The sequence below is a fragment of the Cryptotermes secundus genome, unplaced genomic scaffold (genome assembly GCF_002891405.2).
Source record: "Cryptotermes secundus unplaced genomic scaffold, Csec_1.0 scaffold84, whole genome shotgun sequence".
In the NCBI taxonomy this organism is placed as follows: Eukaryota; Metazoa; Arthropoda; class Insecta; order Blattodea; family Kalotermitidae; genus Cryptotermes; species Cryptotermes secundus.
Genome location: NW_019723905.1, coordinates 340,470 through 356,380, shown reverse-complemented (window position 1 = coordinate 356,380; position 15,911 = coordinate 340,470). Strand labels below are relative to the sequence as shown.

At 38.4% G+C, this 15,911-nt stretch overlaps 1 protein-coding gene across 2 annotated transcripts in view; it reads left to right on the top strand.

Moving 5' to 3' along the window:
* LOC111861925 (integrin alpha-PS2) overlaps positions 1–15,911 on the top strand; it is a 326,722-nt gene that overhangs the window by 291,485 nt on the left and 19,326 nt on the right. For both annotated transcript variants that reach the window (XM_023846892.2, XM_023846891.2), the window contains 4 exons: positions 4,801–4,949; positions 7,443–7,663; positions 10,600–11,016; positions 13,569–13,747. In XM_023846892.2, the coding sequence (XP_023702660.1) occupies positions 4,801–4,949; positions 7,443–7,663; positions 10,600–11,016; positions 13,569–13,747 (966 nt within the window). The remainder of the gene's footprint in view (positions 1–4,800; positions 4,950–7,442; positions 7,664–10,599; positions 11,017–13,568; positions 13,748–15,911) is intronic.

The window sequence follows — 15,911 nt, the reverse complement described above, 5'->3', positions numbered from 1 at the left end:
TCATCAGTTCGTCAAACAAGTCGGGTGAAGAAAAGAAATTGTCCATGTACAGTTTGTGACCTACGCCCTCAATACGTCTGCATAGGTCCCTAACTGTAGCATGTGTCGCTGTCACGTCTTGGCTGGCATGTATCCTGTCTTTTCCTAGGTAAACTTTCATGTCATAAGTATACCCAGCGGCTTCACAAATTTTGAAGATTTTGATTCTAAAACGTTTGTGTTTCTTAGGAATGTACTGCCTAAAAACCACCCTCCCTTTGTATTTTACAATTATTTCATCAATGGCCAAATGTTCGGAAAGGTTATAATATTTTTCAAATGCATCATTGAGAGTGTCGAAGATGGTCCGAATTTTCCATAGTCGGTCATAACTGTCGGCATTCCTGTCAATTTCTGTACTGTTGTCTGCAAAATGAAGAAAACGAAGAATGTGTAGAAAATGGTCGCGTTTCATTGTCTTAGAGTAGAAAGGCATGGCAAATTGTTCTAGAGTCGACCAGTAGTCCTTTAGTCTGCCTCTATTGTCATGTCCCATTTGAATGATTATTCCTAGAAACAGAAACATCTCGGATTCAGTCACGTCAGGCCACGGAGAAGGTCCGTCTTGAAGTCTGTCTAGGTACTGGTGGTAGTACCTGTTCATCTCTTCCACCAGCAGACGGATAATCCCTGTGAAGTACAGCATGAAAACGCAGAAGGGGGTGGAATCCTTATTTATGTGTGGAGCTTCATTGATATTTAACCCCACAGCTCCACCGGAATAATTATTCACACGCCTCCTGCCATGCTGGTGTGGTGGTCCCCAGGTTGCCGATGAAGATGATGGGTCTTCGTCGACTTCGGGTTCTGAGCCCGTTGTTTCCTCGCCATTCTCAGAATCTTCTGTACCGCAGTCTAAATTGGTGTCAATAATCAACTGCTTCTCAATTTCGTCTTCTTTCAAGTGAAATGAGGCCATGCTGGCTAGTTAAAATTGCGATGTTTTATTCACAACACAACGCGCTAGGCTAGAACTTTCTGGTAGTGCAGGGCTATGCCGAGAACAATATATCTGTGTGGTTAGTTCGAGATATGCACAGTCAGGGTTTCTGAAGGACAATTCTAATCGCGTCGCTTATAAAACATCGCAATTTCAACTATCCACCATGGCCTCATTTCGCATAGAAGAGGTTGCTCATAAATTACACCGATTCAGAATGCATTACAGACCAGACTGAAAGGCATTCCAAGAGCAGTAGCTCTGTTTGTTTAGTCTGAGATGTAAACAGAATCATAACGCTTATAAAACATCGCAATTTGAACTATCCAACATGGCTCCATTATGCATGGAAGAAGCCGAGATTGAAGGCTGCTCATAAATCTCACCGATTCAGAATGCGGTACAAACGAAACTGAAAGGCATTGCAGGGCTATTCCAAGAAATGTACCTCTGTGTGGCTAGCCCGAGATATAAACATGCAGTGTTTCTGAAGTACAAAATACGATAAGACTTGCTCCCACTTGTGCAATAGTAGAAAGGTTACGACATGACTGGAGAATGTGCCGTACAAACATTAGCTTCCTCCCCTTTAGAAAGATAAGACAGGAAGAGAGGATGTCTTGCAGCATGCATTTACACTGGAGAAACGTTTTGTGCAGAAAATTTCTGCATATTTGTGGACAGACACTCAAAATTGGGGGAAAAAAATTTGGAATCAGTGTAACAATTTTTACAGATTCTGAAATCTGTAAATTATAATATCTGATTCTATATTCTTTCCAGATAAAAGCAGCGTTTATTTCGTTCGTTTATCACGAAAATTGTAGAAATCACAGCATTTTGAGTAACATGATTACAGTTTTTATAACTCTACAATGGCGGGCATTTAAATTAACTCCGTCCCGCTACCACTACCGGAATTTAAATGGACCGTCACTTAAAGGTTAAGAATACGTACCCCACTTAGAACAAAGGCAAAGTATAGTTGCCCCTGTCCTTAATTAATTAAGTACCATGCTGTAAAGACATATGAGGGAGTGGAGGTATAGCTCCACCATTCTTGGGCTTGGCATTAGATGGAGATGAGTGGTCAGCTTCTTGCCCGGTTTGCTTACTCCTTGGGAAAGAGCCCCTGTTACCCATTGGATAGGAGGCTGGGTGGGCCTCAGAGCTGATGTAGATGCTCTGAAGTAGAGAAAAACCCCTTTTCCTTGCTGGGGGAACCCATCTGTCCAGCCCATATCCTGTCATTAAGTTATTGAAAAACAGGACTTGCATTATGGTATTTCATGACAAATTTCAGGAGAACATATTCCTTCCCATGGGAGGTTCTGTACACTCATTTTGTGAGTAGTATGTGTACTACACAAACCAAAAGTATATTTATGTTTGATTGAAGGCTCTTACAGTGGTGACTATCTGCACCACCCAGCATCAGATACCAGAAGGTGATACTCTTCAAAAGCACATTTCTTTGCCTGTTCTTTCAGGTTTATTTTCATATCCATTCTGAACGCAGTTGTGTATGTTTTTTGAACATCTGAACTCTTGAGCCTGATTCAAAAACGTTAGAAAGATTGATTTTTTTCCCCAGTAAATCAGAATTGCATCAGAGGAGAAATCTGCGTGACATATTGCCCATGTACTCTAGTACATTAAAATAATAATATAGTATAGTGTAGTATAGTAGAATGATGAAGTGCATGTTGATGAGACAAGGTGTGTAGCGGGTATGGGGAGCACATGTCATGGTCAAGTGATTACCACTCTTGCTTCATATTCGGAAACTCCCAAGCGTTACCTTGTCCTAAGGACTGGCTATCATGATCAAGGTGCTTCATGGCTGTCCTTGTTTGTCAAGGCAGCTGCCAGGCTAGTACCTTAAAATGTGCCACAACCTCTAAAATTTACAATTTTTTGATACACATCCTATGCAATTGAGAAATTGTCATTAAATAGCTGAAGATATGCAGCAAATGCATTCAAAATTTTGATTAGAAACTCAGAGGTAACATTTGGAAGACTTGTGCATAGAAGTGAGAATAATATTAAAATGAATCTGAAATAGATTGATTGAACTTGTTCATAATAGCCTCAGTGGTGAGTTTTTGTGATGACACTGAAGAAAGATAAATAAAAGGTAAAGCTATCCCTGTAACAGGCTGTGAAGGCCCATAGGGTTGTGAGATGTTGAGGCTCCCATATTTTCTGAACAGTCAGCTCACAGATGGTGGTAAGGTCAGCGTTACACACACTAGCTGCTCTTTACCCCCCCCTCCGTCAGGTAGATTTCTGGTACTCATTTCTGTTAGAGGCTGAGTCAATCCAAGGGCCATAGTGCAGCTGGAAGAATTAGGTATATTGAAAAATCAAATGGCCTCATTGGCAATTGAACCTGCAACCATCTGGCTTGTAGTATAGTGCCTCTACCAACTATGCTTTTGGGTTCCCCCTGTTGGCGGTAGTAAACTTCTTGAACAGATGAGTAACTGTCATCAAGGACCCTGTATTGTGGTGTCACTTAGGATATCTTAACTGGTATATACACTTGTATGTTTCAATAAATCTGTCTACTCCACTTCTTAGTATTATGTATGACATCCTATTACTAACAAACTCTACCCTCTTATCTGCTGATACGACTATCTTATGTATGAAAAGAAAACCTGTACCTAATTCATGATTCTCATTCCCCTTTCCATAGAAAAATGTGTATTCGCCTGTTGGTTCGGTGCCACCTCCATCCCATCCGACCTCATGTACTCCCACAAAATCTAATTTATATTTTGATATTTCTTCCACAACTGTCCTAAGTGAACCTGCCCTATACACACTTTGAACAGTCCAAGTGCCAAATCTCATGTCCATTTTCTTTTGCTTAGGTCGTTTGTCTGCAGAATCTGTCCAGGTCCTAGGCTTCTTTAGAATTTTCATATCAAACCTTTTTTTTATGGTGAGGAATTGTTAACCCAACACCAAACTCCCAAGCTGGAGGACCACCCTTTGTCAGCTGCCCACAACTACTTATTCTATATATTCGCAGCTGCCCTCCATATCTGGAGGCAGTCTCTTGCATCCACAAACTGAGGACGTGCCATGCCATGGTGACAAGGGACCCACTTAACGTGGAGGAGAATGTAGCCTCCCAGAGTGTAATCTTCATTTTCACCACCATGAGAATCTCAAACCTCACAAGATTTACTATTTTACCACTGTATATTTACTCTAAAGTTATGTTTTTTATATTATGCAGGTTTTGTATGTTCTGCTTGCAACCATTTATTTGACATTTATATTTATTTTAATGCTGTCACATCATAATAACGTTCACTCCTCTTTCTAGACATAAATGTTCTGCTGCCTTGGTCATTGTATATGTTGTGCAGTTCTTTGCTTAGATGTCAGCAGTATACTAGTGTCTGCACTATAGAAGATCAAAAGTGTGTTTAAATAAGGTTACTATTTAAGTGGTATTTTTTTCAGCCTACTTTCCTTATTTTAAAAAATAAAGAGTCTTATGAGATCACCTTGCTGTCTGTGTGTTTCTTACTAACATTGCTTGGCAATGGTTTGGTAAATGGTTTTCTGTGGAACTGAATACACATGCAACAACAGAAGAACTGTTGGACACAGTGTCTTCTATGCAGTTTGCCTTGTATCAGATACTCAGTATGTAATGAAAGGAGAGTAGGCAATTAGTTCTTACCAGAAATTCTTGTTAAATACATTATTTTTTGTAACAGTAGTGAAGTACTACATGCAGTCTGGAGTTACTTGAAAACTTTAAACATATAATGTAATTTTTTATTTTTGTCCACAAGACTTTGATGTACAGTTTGTGCTGGATGCCAAGAAGCTGAAGAGTCCACGCATGTTCCTCCTGTCAGAGACAGGCCGCAATATAATGAACTACACATTGCGACTTGATAAGGATTCACTCTTTTGTAAGAGTTTTCCTGTCTACATTAAGGTGTGTAATGTTTGTAGGAAGTAAATATGGTACTTTCTCTCTCTGTCTTTCAAGATAATTTGACCATAATCTGATCAATAGATACTGAGCTAGCTGTTTGGATATTTTCAGAAGAGAATATCTATTCATTTTTATAAAAAATCTATTTAAAGACAAAAAATATTATACTCAGCTGTGTTTTTATTCAAATGGCTTTTGAGCCAACCACTGTTCTACTTTTATTTTCCATACAGAGAAGGAACAAGTATTAGAATCACTTCTGGCCAGAAAGAAGCATTATGGGCTTTCAAAGTATTTAAATACTTCTGATTTCATATCTCTAATAAAAGGCAATGAACAGGAACACAGCTGTGGTGAATATATTCTCACATGTTTCTGTATTAACTTTACTGCATTTTGGGATGTGTAGAACGTAACACTATACTCGTATATTTACCAGTGGTCTGGATGAGTGCTCCCTCCATTTTCAGGTAGAAGAGTAGACCAACCTTGAAGAAAGTAATATGGATATAGGTACAGGGATGACCAGAATACCCAATCAGTTTTTTCACTCAGGGTTCATATCCCAGCCATTCCTTAAAACAAGTGGTATGAACATACCTAGAGGGTTGGCCAAGATAAGAGCCCTGAGCAAACCAGTCAGTTTGTTCACTCAGGGCTCAACTTGGCCATCCCTTAAAACAAGTGGTGTGGACATATCCATCTGGATGGCCAAGACAGGAGTCCTGTGCAAACAAATTGTATGCTTTGCTCAGAGGTCCTATCCCAGCAATCTTTTATTCATAGCCATGCCAATTTTTTCTGTGATCAGCTTTCTCACTACACCGAAGGTGGAAGATGTACATCCCTCCAAACCATCAGTAGGCAAACACCATATTGGATGGTGCCACATCCCAAAACACATTAATCTTCATCGCCTCATGAGAACCTCAAACCTCATACATTACTGCATGTCCAGATGTGTTTCAGCTCATTCCATTGCATCAGTTGTTCACGGCCAGCATTTAAAGTCAGAGTGTTCTTGTTGTGTGACAGTTTAATGATGTCAGCCAGTATAAAACAAAATGTGTTCATAAATGTTGTAAGAAGAGTATAAAAATGGCAACTGAAACTTACCAGTTGATGAAAATAGTATGTAGAGGTGCAGCAGAAAACCAAACACATGATTTTTTATTGGTTTGCCATTTAAGAGGGTTGGAAGTGACAGGCACTGTAGATATCATTTAACTGTAAACACTGAATTAGTACCTCAGTATGAAATGAGAGAACATTACTTACTCATGAAATGGCCGAAAGATAAGAACTTCNTAATAACAATAATAATAATAATAATAATAATAATAATAATAATAATAATAATGATAATGTACTACCATCGGATAGGAATGTAGTACAAAAAGAAGCAGAGTAGATATTAAAACATAAAAATTTAAGCATCGAAATTCAGCGAATGTGGAAAATGAAATGTTTTGTGATACCAGTAATTATTGGGGCCACGGGTACAGTCACGAGAGGGTTGAGAAAATATTTGGAACTAATTCCTGGTAAGCACTCCATAGATTCACTGCAAAAAACAGCTATCCTGGGAACATCACATATACTACGGAAAGTGCTACAGTGCGAAGCTTGAAGCCTGAGTGGTGAGGTGCATCACTGGTTCAAGAAAAGGAATACCAGGAAATAAACCTGTGACAAGAGATGATGATGATAATGTTAATAATGCTTTGGAAAGAGGCACTATTTCTGAAATGTCATGTTTTAAAATCAGGAAAGTGGATTTTAAATAATATCCAGGAAATTAAAGAAATTAAAGACAACATTGATCAAGTAGGATAATAAGGGTGGGGCATGTGTCATAACATGAGAGAGAGATGGGAAATGTGTATGAAATTTTTGTCTCAGAACCTGAAAGGGACAGATAATTTGGAGGATAAAGTCATAGACAACAGGGTATTATTAAAATCTATCTGAAGGAAAGAGAGTGAGAGGGTATGGGATATGTTTATCAGGTTAGGGATGAACAGAAATCTTTTGTGAATGTGTTAATGAACTTCCTGGCTGCATAAAATGCAGAAAATTTCTTGAATACCCGTGTCACTGTTAGCTTCTAAAGAATGACCCTATTCCATGTAATTAGTAACATTAGAAACATTCAGAAGTAATGTTATCACTTCACTGACTGCCAATTGTAACCTTGCAAACAAAGAGAAAATCAAAGTGTTTTATGTATGAAGAAATCAGGGGGGTTATTCAATAAGAAGGAGGTACTGAATCATGTAGTCTTGCACAAATTCAGTATTTCTACAACAATTTTCCACTAACTGAGAACTTTTAATCTTGTAAGTGATATGTTTTTTGAGAAGAAATGCCTGACGTAAATACTATGAACACTTCAACAGAGGGTGTAACTTTCATATCTTCAGAAGCTTCAGATGAACTTTTTTGCAGTAAGAGTATAATTAAAATAGTTTTTAAAGTAAATTTTATTTATAGAATGGTATAAGGGACAAGCTCACACCCCTGGAAGCAGAGATGCGTTACAGTTTGCGTACAGGCAGTGGTAGTACTTTATCAAGCAGACGTCGAGTTACTCGTTCACTCATCCCAGTTTTGGATCAGAGCAAAGATTTTGTCCGTCGTGACTCCATCAGCATCCAGAAAAACTGTGGACCAGACAACAACTGCATACCTGACCTCAAGCTATCAGTCACACCGTGAGTCAGCCATGTTAACACCTAATTTGGATTCATATTTATGTAGGTGTAAATTTGAAATGATGTGGATCCCACAAACAGAATCCACATAGCATTGTGCCACTGTGAAGACCTGAAATCATCTACATCTAGCTCTTTTATCTTCAAAAGACTTCTCAAAAAACTATGTAACAACCCATTTTTAATTTAATGTACACATTGGCCAATGGTTAAAATTGAAACTAAGTGAAAATGAATGTACCATCAAGCTGAGGATGGCCAATCAGGCCAAAATTTGTAGTTGAATTAAAATAAAAGACAAAAACATATAACCTGTTTGATTATAAGCTGCATTGTGTCAAAAACTGAGTTTTAACATCTAGACAGTTTAGTGCACAGCTTGATGCTCCTATGCAATGTTTCTGAAATCATCTGTTTCATATAATGATTCAAGCATACAGTTTTCAAATGGATTCTCTCTAATTCTGGATGCCTCATAAGCTTGATGATTGTTTGTTGCAGACATAAATTGTTTTTTATTGGGGGGGGGTGTATTTTATGACACTGTCGGGATCTAGATTTTATAGCACTGAATGATAAATTGCACCAGCTTTGGAAGAAAACTTCATGGCCCAATCAAGGTATTGTCACAGTATTTGCCTGAAGGGACCAAGAAAAACCACTAATATCCTCAGTCAGGATATCAGTGTCCTGGCTGAGAATCAATCAAAGAACCTCATGAATGTGAATTTAGAGCATTTTCAGTATAACTGCCCATTTAGTTCAAATCAGTTATTCACAGAGCTGATCATCAGTAAACATAGGGACATAGATTATTTATTCTTTGTAGTTCATTGAACACGTAACACAGAGAAAGAAATTTGAAATTAATGTTATAGATTTTTTTTGTAAAGAGATTTGTGTTTTGGAAGTTTGATAACTTTGATTAAATCATCATGTATGTCAAGGCCTTATTACACATTTGTGTGCCGAAGTTACATAAGTTTCACACTTTTTAGTATACACCTTCAGTTCTTAATTCAGTTACAATCTTGGTAAATGCTTTGAGAGTTTGTAACCTCATTATTATGAATTCACTTTACAAACTTTGTGCAAATAAAGGAATAAAGATGTCAGATTTTCATTGTATGAAATTGAATATTTGCACATTCCTGTATGTACTATGTAATAATTTATTGATTCTGTGTTAAAAAGGCACTTTTATTTAATTAGTATACAAACCATAAGACTGAAAAGTGTGCTGAGCATTTTTATGTAAAAACCATCCTGTTTATTTTTCAAAACACAACATTTCAGAGATTAGATTCCGTCTCTGAAACGTATTTTGTAAAATAAATAGGATGGTTTTTAGATAAAGACAGAATGATGGATAACTTGCAAAAATATAATATTTGCACTAATGTACAATCGTCACAAAATTTTAGATCTTATGGGCATAAGATATATATTTTAGTATTCTCTGTAACACTTTCTTTATAAAGCTTTTTTCTTTCCCCCTTGGCACTACAGCCCCAGTGGGCCTAGGCCTACCTCCATGAACTTCTCTGTTCACTTCGGTTTTTCTAGAGCTTACACATTCGGTAGGACTCCTTGGGTGGGTGATCACCTTGTTGCAAGGCCTCTACCTGTACACAAACACAGAAAAACGCACACACACAAACTAAACATCCATGCCCAGAGTGGGATTCGAACCCATGATCCTATGAGCAAAGACAGTACATGCCTTAGACCGCTTGGATACTGTGACCAGCTTATAAAGCTTTAGCTTCAGTAATTATTTAGTGAGGTATGCTCAAGATGTATGCAGGAACGATTTTTGGTCTTTATACAAGGGTAAGTAAATAAGTAAGTTACAAATGTAAACAAATGAGACTACTGATTTGAAAAATGCTTTTATTTCTCAACACAATCTCCCTGTACATTGAGGCACTTGTCTCATCATTTCACAAGCCCCTGAAAACCAGCAGCATAAAATTCTTTGGGCTGCTGTCGGAACCAGGCGTTGACTTCCTTTTCTACAGCTTCATCGTCAGGAAAATGTTCAGCCAAAAGATGATGTTTAAGAGGGCCAAACAAATGGAAGTCGCTTGGAGCAAGGTTGGGGCTATATGGAGAATGCTCAAGAACTTCCCACTTGAAATTTTGCAGCGTCTGATTTGTCTTATTGGTAGTATGGGGACATGCATTGTCATGCAAGAGCATGAGTCATGAGGAGTCCTGGTCACTTCTGTTGAATGGCCTTACGAAGTTTCCTGAGGATGTTACAGTAGGAGTCGGCATTTACGGTTTGCCCTTAAGGCTGGAATACAGTGAGCACTATGCCTTTCCTGATCCCGGTCACTGCCTGGTTCCGACGGCAGCCCCAAAAAATTTATGCTGCTGGTTTTCAGGCGCTTGTGAAACGATGGGACAAGTGCCTCAATGTACAGGGAGATTATGTTGAGAAATAAAAGCATTTTTCAAATTAGTACTCTTATTTGTTTAAGTTTAAAATCCATTTGTAACTTACTTATTGACTTACCTACGTAAAATGTCTGTCATTGTTGTCTGATTTTGAGAAGCACATAAAAAAAAAGTATGTGTTTTAATATTCCCTATACTGTTTGAAAGACTTTTTGTTGCAATAAATATTATTGAGTTACATTCAATGTGTGTGTTGGAATGCTTACAGGTCTTCATATATAGTGTCTGTTATTGTTGTCCAGTTTTAATAAAAATTTGAATGTGGCAGCAGATTTTAGTAAAGGGCTCTATTTCAAGAAAATCATTTCTGCAGTTCTCAGGTTGTTACATGTGGACAGCTGGATGGACAGACAGATATGATGAAGCTAACAGTTTAATTTTTTTTGCAATTTTTCATTTCTAATGCATCATAAATGGGGGTTTCTCATATCTTTTATGTATACAATGATATATGAACTTAAAATATTTTCCAGGAGCGTCAATAGATATCTGCTTGGCTCTGGACACCGTCTAGAATTGGATGTTATTGTGGAGAATAGAGGTGAAGATTCATTTGAGACAACTTTTACAATGGGCGTACCTGTGGGTATCAATTACATCAACATTGAACGTATGGACAATGCTGAACGTGAGTTCCTTGTTCAGTGTTCAGCACCCTCACGGACCAACAACAACACACTTCGGTGTGACCTTGGTAATCCCCTACCCCAGAATCGACTTGTGCACTTTAAGGTGCTGTTGAAGCCATCTCTCACAGAAGTAATGAAACCTCGTTATGAATTCAAGATGAATGTGAACAGCACCAATCCTGAACAGGAATTTACCACCAATGATAATACTTTCAAGCTCACTGTGCCAATCTGGGTCGATGCAGAATTGGAATTACGTGGGTAAGATCAAATATTGATTACATTATTTTACATATGCAAGTACTTTTGCTTCTGTAAATTTAATCCTTTGATTTGTGTGTACTTATGGAGTAAGGTAAAGGTAAAGTCCCTGTGCTTAACTAATTAAGCACTGCCATAAAGGTGTATGGGGGACTGGATGTAATGATATATTCTTAACCTTGAAACTAGTTGGAGGTGAGTACATTGCCACATGCACACTCTGTATCATTAAGCATCAGTCACTAAACAGAAACTCTTCAGAAACTCACTAATCAGGAGTGTAATGTGCTATCATGTGCTAGTGACTAGACATGGTGTTTGGATTGGTAATAGGAGTTATTGAATGCTTATAACTCATAACTAAAAATGATTCACATGCTCCTCGCAGCAAGCAGCTCGCTGGTCACCATGAACACAGAGCTGTCGACCCAGTCTACACAGCAAAAATATTCCCTGTATTTTCAGGAATGTTTAGGTTTGCAGTAATAAGATTTTATTGTACAGCAGGCACTTTCCCATTGCAGAGAGATATTTAAGGCTTATCTCACTGTTGGTAAGAGCAAGGGTGTGGGAATTTTGTGATTAGGAATACATTGTGGGATGTTGATATTCACTGAGACAACCACTTGAAACTACAACAACAAATGTTTGTTGCGCTTAGAACGTGTATTACAGACGAATGGGGAGCATGCTTGAAGAATACGGGTGGAGGCTCCTCTTGTAGTGGTTAGCCTGGTCTACTGATGATGGTGCTGAGTGGAGACCCCTAAAAGGGTTGTTTGTCTAGCTGAGTTTTCCTTGTAGCAAGCTAGCAAATGTGGCGTGCTTCCTTGCAGCAGCCCGATGTTCTTCCTTTGCTGCAGCTTGGCTATTGGAGCTGAAGAGATAGCAGCAAGCCTGGCTGGCTGGCGGAGCTGCGGTGTGTGTGTCTGCAGAGTTGGCTGCCTACAGTGCGTGTGCTGGTGGAGTAGGTGTGGTGCAGGTGCGCTGATCTCTTGCTGGCGGTGTAGCAGCAACTGAAGTGATAGATGTGACTGATGGTAGCAAGTTGGAGGCCCGCGTTTTTATACCATTACCACTGGGTGGCGCATGGACCAATTGGTGGTGGAGCTGCAATTGTGAGCGTTGATTGGATAGTGCTTGTGTTGATGTTCAGAGAGCCAGTCTGCAAGCGATGTATAAATATTGCCTCCTTCTCTTACGTTGTGGGAGGTGCCTGTTGTCTGTTAGACTGTTGGAGTTGTTGTCTGTTAGAATGTGGGAGGTTCCCACAACATGCTCAGTATTCTATGATGAACTACATATTAATATTAAACATAGGCAATGCTCATAAAAGCCACATGATGCAACAGTGGAAGAACTGTTGGGTGAGGTGTTTTCCATGTGACCAGTGTTGAGGTGTGATAAGCAGGACAAGTCTAGTTCTTTTTTATTATGCTAGTGGGGTGGGATTAAGTCCCTTGTACTGTGGCCACTTCTGGCCTATTGTACCAGCCCCAGATGACAGGTGAGGGATTGTGGAGCAATTGGTGGAATGAAGATAGGCAGGGGAAACCGAAGTACTTGGAAAAAACCTGCCCCAGCGCCACTTTGTCCACCACAAATCCCACTTGACCAAATCCAGGATCGAACCCGGGCCACTATGGTGGGAAGCCAGCGACTAACCGCTTGAGCTATGACGTGGCCTTCAATGCCTTGAAGGTCTTTTGCACCTCACGATGGCTCGGCAAGTCTCGTATTTAGTTAGTCACGAGACAGTCTCCCACAAGTAAGGATATGAACATGGAAGCTGAAGAAACTATGGCATTGGAAGGTGTTACCAGGGAACAACCGTTGAAGATACAGCAGACTGAGAAGAATTAGGGCAGCAACAGTGAATTGTAGAGCATGTGAATTAGTGACAGCTCTATAGTTACTTGTGGTTACAATCTATAAGTGTTCAATAAATCCAATTACTAATCCAAACCCCATCTATAATCACACATACACATGACAATATAGAGATAGAAAGTAATCGTACAGTGGCACTGAGTTGGTTGATGGCGGAGGAATCCCATACATTTCTGACTGTGTCTGGAGCCCCAACACACGGGGACCATGAGAGGTGAGGTTTCATGCTCGGACATTCCTCAACTGTGGTTTGTAGTCGTAGTGGTGCAGGAGAGTGTGAATGTTCAAGACTTGGCCTTATGACTATTAAAATGGCGTTGGTATATGCCATAAATTGTAAATAATAACTGTAGGCATTTAATCTTTTAACGATTCTATTTCTTCTAAGTAATTTATACAAATTTGATTTGTACCTGACAGAAAAAGTATTTCATCTGTGCTACAAACATCAGCCATTTAATACTGTCTATGAACACAATCACTGTTTACTGTGAGAACCATATAAAATATGCAAATATTCTCTGTGAGAAGAATATAGATAGAATTTAGTACATTAAAATGGGTTGTTAAGGCTTTAAAAGAGTAAACTGCAGTTGAAAAAAATCCTGATATATGGGGTATATTATGTGTATGACAGTGGATGATTTGTTTTGATATTTCAGAGTTTCTGAGCCAAGAGAACTTCATTACAAAATGACATTGTATGATGGTGCAGACAGTGCAGTCTTTGAGACAGAAGTTGGACCACAACTTGTTCATACATACTCTATTACCAATAAAGGCCCATCCAGCATCACAGAAGCAGAGGCATACTTCGTATGGCCTTCCTTTACCTTTGATGGTATGAACTGTTGTACTATATTTTGTTTGTCAAATATTTTTGAATGGAAATGTAATCAAATATTACTTGAAGGCAAAGACATGTAGAGTATGCTTCTGATCATTCTAGCTTTACATAGTTTATTCAATACAAGTTCTGTCACTGCTTTCAGAAGAGTATGTATATAGAAGCTGGTTAATGTTCTTGTTCTTACTGTTCAGCTTGCAATGAACAGTAAGAATAAGAATATTAGAGACCTGTATAGAGGAATAAATGACTTTAAGAGGGGTTACCAGCCTAGCAGTAACTTAGTGAAGGATGAGAATGGTGATCTGCTTGCAGATTCCCACAACATTTTGAATAGGTGGAGGAACTACTCCTCTCAGTTATTTAATGTACATAGGGTCAGTGATGTTAGGCAAGCAGAAATCCATACAGCTGAGCCATTAGTACCTGATCCTAGCCCTTCTGAAGTTGAAAGTGCTATTGCAAAATTGAAACGGTATAAATTGCCAGGTAGTGATCAAATTCTGGCAGTACTTATTCAAGCAGGAGGCAAAATATTACGTTCCACAATCTAATTACTTCTATTTGGCATAGGGAAAAATTGCCTGATCAGTGGAAGGAGTCTATTATTGTACCAGTTCACAAGAAGGGTGATAAAACTGACTGTAGTAATTATTGAGGGATATCACTGCTATCAACTTCATACAAAATTTTATCCAATATTCTTCTCTCAAGGTTAAGCTCATATACAGATGAAATTTTTGGGGATCATCAGTGTGGGTTTTGACATAACAGATCAACTACTAACCAGATCTTTTGCATTCATCAGATATTGGAGAAAAAATGGGAGTACAATGAGACAGTACATCAGCTATTCATAGACTTCAAGAAAGCAGGGAAATATTGTACAATATTCTGATAGAGTGGGATACCCATGAAACTAGTTAGGTTGATTAAAACGTATTTAACCTTTAAGTGCCCCGTTCAGGCCAGTGATGAATAGGGTTGTCATGGCCAAAGTACCCCGTTTTGGCCAGTCGAACATTCAAACTCCACTAGTGGAAGCATTCCCACATGCCGCTAGTAGAAGTGAATGCACAATCCTAAAAATTTATTTTTAAATGTAGTAATTACCAGACAGACTTGAGTAAAACCATAATAGAGGAATTAAAATGATACCTAAGTGAACATCAGCAAAAAAGAATATACGTATGAGTTATGCCCAAAATCATCCACGAGCCTGTAATCTTATTGCAGATTCTGCAGATTAATGTGTTAAAAATATGTAGTAAAATTCGATGTACATACCTTTTTTGTTGTTATCTGCTTTATGTATGTATAGGCTGAAATGAAATTACAGTATTCGATTTCACTATGAACGCACAAAAACAGATCACACTCTATATCTCAGCCATGATGCAACTGTCTGTTCACGACCCTAGAAANCAAACAGAAATGAATTTATAATGCAGAACAACTTTGTGAAGAACTGTGAAACCATTTTTGCAGTACGCATCAAAATTTAAAAAATAAATAAATAAAGTATAACTCTTTGCATAAAAATTTTCAAATCTTCCATTATAATATGCAGCACTATGTTCTTTGCTGATACAAACAGTGTTAATTCCATCCATTTATCATAAAAATTGAGTTAGATGCAGCATTTTTAAACACAATGCTTAAAATTGTTTAAGCACTTTAACAGGAATGGACATTTAAATGCAGAGTAGCAATGGGTATTTAAATAAACTCTGGCCAGCTCAAGCTTACCACCATTTCAGAAGTCTGGTGTTTAAAGGTTAAATGAAACGTATGGTAGGGTCCGTGTAGGTACACATTTGTCTGATAAATTTCCTATCCAGAATGGTCTAAAACAAGGAGATGCTTTATCGCCACTCCTTTTCAACTTTGCTTTAGAATATACCATTAGGAAGGTCCAGGGAAACCAGGTTGGACTGAAATTAAATGGGACACATCAGCTGTTGGCCTATGCCAATGATGTGAATCTACTGGGTGGTAATGTAGATACCATAAAGAAAAACACACAAACTTTAACTGACGCAAGTAAAGAGGTTGGTGTAGAAGTAAACACTGAGAAAACTAAGTATATGTTGCTGTCTCATCACCAAAATGCAGAGAAAAATCATGATATAAAGATAGGAGACAGATGTTTTGAAAA